We start from the raw sequence: 7,711 nt of genomic DNA, 5'->3' as shown, positions 1-7,711 counted from the left end.
ATGTCCGGATCCTTCATCCGACCCATCGTTGATTAGGTAATCAAGAGACCTTTCCAACAAGCCCACAACATTGAAGATCTGGCAACCCTGTCTCGAGTTATGACCACTTAAGTGATATTTATGTGCTTTTTTGAAGCCGTATCTCACTTAAATGTATGTAAACGATGTCCGGATCCATAATCCGACCCATCGTTGATTAGGTAATCAAAAGACCTTTCCAACAAGTCCACAACATTGAAGATCTGGCAACCCTGTCTCGAGTTATGACCACTTAAGTGATATTTATGTGCTTTTTTGAAGCCGTATCTCACTTAAATGTATGTAAACGATGTCCGGATCCTTCATTCGACCCATCGTTGGTTAGGTAATCAAGAGACCTTTCCAACAAGTCCACAACATTGAAGATCTGGCAACCCTGTCTCGAGTTATGACCACTTAAGTGATATTTATGTGCTTTTTTGAAGCCGGATCTCACTTAAATGTATGTAAACGATGTCCGGATCCTTCATCCGACCCATCGTTGGTTAGGCAATCAAGAGACCTTTCCAACAAGTCCACAACATTGAAGATCTGGCAATCCTGTCTCGAGTTATGACCACTTAAGTGATATTTATGTGCTTTTTTGAAGCCGGATCTCACTCAAATGTATGTAAACGATGTCCGGATCCTTCATCCGACCCATCGTTGGTTAGGTAATCAAGAGACCTTTCTAACAAGTCCACAACATTGAAGATCTGGCAACCCTGTCTCGAGTTATGACCACTTAAGTGATATTTATGTGCTTTTTTGAAGCCGGACCTCACTTAAATGTATGTAAACGATGTCCGGATCCATAATCCGACCCATCGTTGATTAGGTAATCAAGAGACCTTTCCAACAAGTCCACAACATTGAAGATCTGGCAACCCTGTCTCGAGTTATGACCACTTAAGTGATATTTATGTGCTTTTTTGAAGCCGGATCTCACTTAAATGTATGTAAACGATGTCCGGATCCTTCATCCGACCCATCGTTGGTTAGGTAATCAAGAGACCTTTCCAACAAGTCCACAACATTGAAGATCTGGCAACCCTGTCCCGAATTATGACCACTTAAGTTATATATGTGTACTTATTTTTCTGGATCTAAAAAAATAGCTGAAATATGTGTCCAATGTTACCCATTGTTGGTAAAAAGTGAGGAAGGCATCAACCACATAGGTGGATTTAGTTAGTTTTTTTAGTTAATGACAACCTTTTTCAGACTCTCCCGCAGATGCTGCCGGCGGCGCCGGAAACGTTGCCTGCCGATCGTGTTCTGCGTGGTGTGCTTCTCGATCCTGATCCTCTGGGTGCTGGGAGACATCTACCAGAAGCGGATCCCATTCTTCAGCAATTCAACGTATGAAGTGGGGAATGAGTTTGTTGGGAATTTAAGATTTACGAAAATTTATTCCAGGTATAATTACTCGGATTATGATCCGGTTGAGTTTGACTTTAGCAATGGTTCGGATGGAAGGTCTTTGCTGTTGCCAGCTTCAAGCGATGAGCGCTATTGCTCAGTGGTATCCTCGTGCAAAATCTACTGCCGCTGCATGGATTTGGATGGTTTATCCTTTGAGATTGATAGTTATTTGGAGGTATGTTAGGGAGAGGGTTTGGAACATTTAATGATCAGTTTGTTTTTCAGGACAACCCTTGCGGTGAGATCGAGTTGATCATCGAGGAGCTCCTGATTCCTGACCGCAAGCTGTTCCGTGGTTGGATCTCACTGTCTAGTGATGTCGTGATCACGAACTTGGAGCTGAAAAACTCCAATATAACGGAAATTCCTCCGGAAACGTTCGACAGCAGCTGCATCCACGACTTGACGGTGTTGACTGTTGATAGCTTGGAGGTGACCAGGTTGGAGGCCAACGTATTCCTGGGGTTGAAACGACTCAAGGAGTTGAATTTGAAGAACCTGAAGCTAAAGGTGATTGAACCGTTCGTGTTGGCTCCTATCAAGTTTACCTTGTCCAGTTTGCTGGTGGAGGGTTGTTTGGATCTGATCAACCCAAGGCCTTTCACCGGATCGACCACAGTGGACCACTTGGAGATTGTGTCGTTTGAATTTAACGTTTTTGAGGATGTGATCAGTGACGATGCGTTCGCGATGGTTCCAAAAGTGTCAAGTCTATACCTGAGGAATTCTCGTATTACGGTGATCACAAAGAGGATGATTGATAGCGTTGCAAGTTCGATAAAGCAGATTCATCTAGTTGGTAATGAGTTGCAAACGATCGAGGTTGGAGTGTTCGATGAACTTGTGGGTCGGGGTGTTAAGCTTCATTTGGGGAACAACCCATGGGTTTGCGATTGTAACTTGAGTTATCTGAAAGAGCTCATCGTAGCTAACGAAGAAATGTTTGACGAAATCAAGTGTGAAGAACCCCCAGAGTTCAATGGAATGTTACTGACAGAGGCAAGATTCTGTGCAACCTCAACAATAACACCTACGGAGGAAACATCTCCTGACGAAACCACGTTGGACGATACCACCAATCCAACGGAATCTTCGTATCGTCCAACGTTGCCAACAATTAATCCAACGGGCACACCAACCGATAAAACAACGGAATTGCCACCGGTACCGACGATTCCTCCTTCTGGACCTACAGATCCTATCCTTCCTGATGATCCTTCAAGTATGTAATACTATTATTGGCCTTAAAGCCTTAAAAAATCTTTTTACTATCCCAATGCAGCAACAACAATCGCACCGCAAACAACCTCAACAACACAAGCCTCAACACCCGTCCCAACACCCACACCCCCAGCCCCTCCCATCTCCAGCCCCGCCCCGCCCTCGAACGTCATCAACATGAACTGCATCTCCACAACCATAACGCTACAAGCCAACGTGTCCCCCGTGGCGCAGGCCGAGGACGACACCTTCGCGATCCGCCGACGCACCAAGACCTTCTCCGTCTTCGAGTCCCAGGAAGGGGCCGTCGAAATCGTGCTCGATCAGTCCTACCCGAACACGGTGATCCTGTGGTTCTACGATACGGCCTCCTCGAATGCGATCTTCACGCTCAACATCGAGGAGGGCGCGTCCTGTGCCGACATTTACGGACGCGTCGTGCGCATTTCGAACCTCATCCCGGACAAGACGTACCTGTTCTGCGTGATTTACAAGTTTGAGGTTACGGTTTCGCCCTTCGACTGCTTGCCGTACAAGTTGCAGCCCTCGTACGGCCAGCGCACCTGGATGGTGGAGGACCAGAAGACGATCGTGATCAGCATACTGATTGCGTCGGTTGCGGTCGCCGTTATGACGGGGATTGCGCTGACGTACTGTTTCATCAGGAGCTTTACCAGCTATCAGAAAGGTGTGAACTGAACTGTCGACGGTAATCCAAATAGCAGAAGAACCATTTTTCATTTTTTTACTTTTTAATAGCTTGCACCAAAACGCGTCCCATGGATCTCAGGCACATCGACAAGAGCACCACCAACCAGTGCTACATGTCACCGGTCGTTGAAAAGCCGGAAAGGTAGCCCTCTTCAAAAATCAATCTCATCCCGTCTTAACCACATTCTCCAACATTCCCCAACCAGAGCCCGCCACAAGCGCAGCGTGTCCGAGTCCAGCATGGAGAGTGGCCGCAGCTACGTCTCGGCGGTCGTTCCCGCCACCCAGTTCCAGTACATTTCGTGGAAGATGGAGAACCACCCGCCGCCGCAGCAGTCGTCCCGTCGCGCCGAGCAGGGGGACTTTTACCCGAAGGATCCGCCGCCCCCGCCGCTGCCGCCACATCCGGTCAGCGGAGGCAAACGACGGTCCGGCGGAAGTCGGCAAAAGTCCGAAATTAAGATCAACTTTCACGAGATTTACGACGAACCCAGCAGCAGCTACACGGACAGTCCGCCCCAGCCGCCGCCCCTGCCCAAGCACCCGGGACGGTATTGATGGGGGTGGGAGGGTGGTGGGAGGGGGTTAATGGGCCATTTTGCATTCCAATAAATTACATAAAGAGGTTCCTAGAACCGAGCGAGTCAAATAAAATAATTCACACTGATTTGCATGCTTTAACTTGATCTTTTGATTGTTCTTGCCATTTAATGTGATTTCCAAAAGTTCGTCGCTGTCGTGTCAACTTGTCGTATGTCGATTTTAGGCCAAATTGAGTTGAAACGCCATTTTGTGCAGCTCATAATGCTTCACCTTTTGACCTGAGCTGAGATATTCAATAAATGAAAGAAGTTTCAATCTTGTCGCGCTATTTTGACACATCCTGTAAATTGCTGCTAGTGCGACAATTGGCCAAAGGGATTTCAAGTCAGAACGCGTCATTTTCAGTTATAACTCGAGACTCCAGTAACCAAACTTTAGGACAATACACAGAATGATCAACCACACAAAACTTGTTTGTTATTGTTTACATTGCGTGCTCTCGTTTTGTTTATTCAAGGTCAAACATTGAAACTGACCGAGCCACGTAACCCAGTGGTAACGCTTCCGCCTCGTAAGTGGTAGATCGGGGTTCAAATCCCGGCTCGGACCAACACAACTGGTGATCTTTTCCCTTCTGGAATCGATTGCTTAGTAAAGGGAAGGTAGTGTATCGTCACAAACTGGACCTTATCACGACACCTTAGGTAGGCACCCTATGGAATGTTAACATTAACTTCAAGGGTGTTCCCCTCAGGAACAGGGAAAGAAGAAAAGATTTACTAAACATTGAAACGCGTTTTTCTCGGAACGTCAAAAAGCAACGTACCGCAAGTTAGCACGACGGCATCGAGTTGATATCTATAGTGTTTTTTTTTTTTTTTTGTTTTTTTAGAGGTCCTATAACTATACGGAAGGCAATAGCATACAGACCTTTTCAAAATAAAACTCTAGATATCTTTCCATAGATGTAAAAAGCGTTTTGAAAATTACGTCATTTATGGGCACCCCTTACCCAATTTGGAACAAATTTCAATTTTAAAACTAGGTGAAAAATTCAAATTCTTCACGGAGAAATTTGTCTCTAAACAATTTTGCGGCCTAGTCATATAAAATGAGCCCGTTCAGAAAATAAAGTTACTCTCTTAAGAAACACATTTCTATATTTATCTATGGTTTACTAAAAGTTGGATTCCAAAAATATGTATTTTAATTTTTAAATGCTTTATGGGACCCAATTTGAGCCAAAACTACTGGTGCAACTCTTGAGCCAAAGTTGTTGGTGCTAATTCTGGTTCAACGATATAAAATTTTAAATGCGATTTTTTTTTTTTTGAAAAATATCGAAAATACGGTCGAACAATTGCTACAAAAAAGACAAAAGCTACATCAATCGAGTAATCGCAGGGTCGACAGAAAAGTTGCATTTTGCATCCTATTGACACATTACCACAAAAGTGTTCCGAATTTGTGGGTGTTCCGAATATGGGATGACTGTACTCGCCGCTAACTCCATCCAATTCGCTGATTTTCACTTTTTAAGTGTGCACAGCAACCAAGGAAGTTGTTGTCTTCTTATTCCAAAATTGTCAAACTTACGGACCCAATCCTGCAAGAATCTGATAGTAAAAATAGTCAAACTTTGTTCTAAATAACAACGAAGACAGTATATAAAGTGTGTGTGTGTGTGTGTGCAACCAACCAAACGGGACCACGCGGTCGCTTCTTACAAATTGAGTTGTTTCCATGTATTTTAGATTTTACATTCCATACATGCAAATAACTCGCATAGGCATTTGGCAAGTGTTAGCTCTGCCGAGCTTCGGTGACCCATTTCTACGCAGGCTAGCCGTGCGCGAGGTACCTCAGCTTGAATCGACAAGCCCCGCTCTAAAGAACGATTGCGTCAATCGGATTCAAACGTTATTTAGAACTTCCGAGTCCTTGTCAAATGGACAAAGACCCAGCACGTATATAGTTTGTATTAATAGTATTCCTTATTCTACCAATCCAAAGGACGGGGGATCGAACCCCGACTTTGATTTTTTGTTCATGATTAGTGTTTCAAATATTGCTGAGCTGTTTTGTTGTTGAGTCATGATGAGACGGAGAAGGCTTCCTGAAGAGGTGTTCAACTAGTTGGTCCAATTTTAGCTTAGCTACACCCTTCGCTACCAAAGGAAAAAGTGTCGGTATCAGTAAAGTATCGGTGTTTTGGAAATTGTTTCTCAGTGAAAACATCACCCAATACTTGTGAGTTTGTCGTGCAACACAGCAAACGTTGGCAGTTGATCGGTCGTTTAGGCAGCGATGGTCTCCGGAGAAGAGATTTTCAAAGGAAGATGACAACTGTTTCGCAATAAATGGAAAAGAGTGAGAAAAGTGAACTAGTGATCAAAGTGTGTAGGTGTTACACTGATTGCCCGGTGTTGCAATCGTCGCTTCATCTATTTGAGTCTCCCTCTCTTGAGACTCGACTCGAAAAAAAAAAAAAAAAAAAAAAAAAAAAAACACACAAAAACAACTTTTCAACATTTTTTTGATTCAAACGATTTATTGACAAAATACATGAAAATTTGACATAAAATTTCACTCAGTGTGTGTTTTTTGGAATTGCAAAAAATGTTGTATGGAACTCGTTGCAAAACTTGATTTTTTCAGCACTCTTCGTATTTATCCAACTCGGTGAACCTCGTTGGATAAATGTACGACTCGTGCTGAAAAAATCCTCTTTTTGCAACTTGTTGCATAAACTACTATTTTCACCCTCTTGTTTTTCATGCTAACTGAGGAGGAGAGGAAGGGGTGACAAAAACTTAAATACAGGGAAACCTCTTTTTACGCGGTGCGTTTCGTTTTTCTAATTTGTCGATTCCTCAACATTTTTGCAATCTTTTTGAAGCAATTTGTAGGTTTTGTTCAGATCTACAAAACGCTTTTTGAAGCTTGCAAAAATATTGAATGGTTTTAGAGAAATTGAGGAAATAAATAGCATAACGCCACCGCGTAGAAAGATGTTTCTCTGTAGTAGTTTATGCAACAAGTTGCAAAAAGAAGATTTTTTCAGCACGAGTCGTACGTTTATCCAACGAGGTTAACCGAGTTGGATAAATACGACGCGTGTTGAAAAAATCAAGTTTTGCAGCGAGTTCCACACAACGTTTTTTGCAATTCTTAAAATACCCTTTGATCAGAATTATAGGACAAATGCCCATGCATTTAGGCAATGAATCAATTAAATTTAAAAAAATGTTGAAAAGTATAACTTTTCAAAACAAGTGCTGAAAAGTTCAACTTTTCAGCATCCATTTCAGTGCTCAAAAGTAGAATTTTTCAGCATTTGTTTTGAAATGGGTTATTATTCAATTCTGTTATTTTTGGTTTCGTTATTCAAGAATGACAGGAAAAGTAAGTAGTTTCACGAAAACTAGATTTAAACCAGCCTAACTAGTGATAAACGCTAGCAAACCCTTTGAAAATGTACATATTTTACACACTAGATACATAACATTTTCTATGAAATGTAAGTTAAATTTCAATTCGGTTATATTGAATCATCAAAATACAATAAGTTCATTTGCAGTACACAAGTTCCTTCTTAGGCAGTAAAAAGAGAATGAAAATTAAAAATAAAACTTATAGAAATTGTCTATAAAATAATCACTCGAAAATTTGCGTACAAAAAAGTCACAATAAAAAGAAAACATTATCAAAAGTATTTTTAAAATCTTATTACTTACCAACCAAACTGTCTTGCATACCCCAAGGCACAATACAACTTACCTTTCAAGCAGCT

At 42.3% G+C, this 7,711-nt stretch overlaps 1 protein-coding gene across 1 annotated transcript; it reads left to right on the top strand.

Annotated features, from left to right (window-relative positions):
- The first annotated feature begins 1,225 nt into the window (after window positions 1–1,225).
- LOC6051570 lies at window positions 1,226–3,933 on the top strand. The gene is made up of 6 exons (XM_038261294.1): window positions 1,226–1,380; window positions 1,438–1,618; window positions 1,669–2,665; window positions 2,726–3,352; window positions 3,424–3,517; window positions 3,582–3,933. The coding sequence occupies exons 1-6, from the start codon at window positions 1,226–1,228 to the stop codon at window positions 3,931–3,933; spliced, it is 2,406 nt and encodes an 801-aa protein (XP_038117222.1).
- The last annotated feature ends 3,778 nt before the right edge of the window (window positions 3,934–7,711 follow it).

The sequence above is a fragment of the Culex quinquefasciatus genome, chromosome 3 (assembly GCF_015732765.1).
Source record: "Culex quinquefasciatus strain JHB chromosome 3, VPISU_Cqui_1.0_pri_paternal, whole genome shotgun sequence".
Taxonomy (NCBI): domain Eukaryota; kingdom Metazoa; phylum Arthropoda; class Insecta; order Diptera; family Culicidae; genus Culex; species Culex quinquefasciatus.
The sequence above is the reverse complement of the archived record's forward strand: the minus strand, read 5'-3'. Positions and strand labels throughout refer to the sequence as shown.

What these genes read in the sequence shown, in the direction of transcription:
- LOC6051570 (XM_038261294.1), top strand. Translation starts at nt 1,226, where the DNA reads ATGACAACCTTTTTCAGACTCTCCCGCAGATGCTGCCGGCGGCGCCGG. An exon ending in CCTTCCTGATGATCCTTCAA is followed by an intron (nt 2,666 to 2,725) that starts GTATGTAATACT and finishes ATCCCAATGCAG; the next exon opens with CAACAACAATCGCACCGCAA. An exon ending in GTCGTTGAAAAGCCGGAAAG is followed by an intron (nt 3,518 to 3,581) that starts GTAGCCCTCTTC and finishes TTCCCCAACCAG; the next exon opens with AGCCCGCCACAAGCGCAGCG.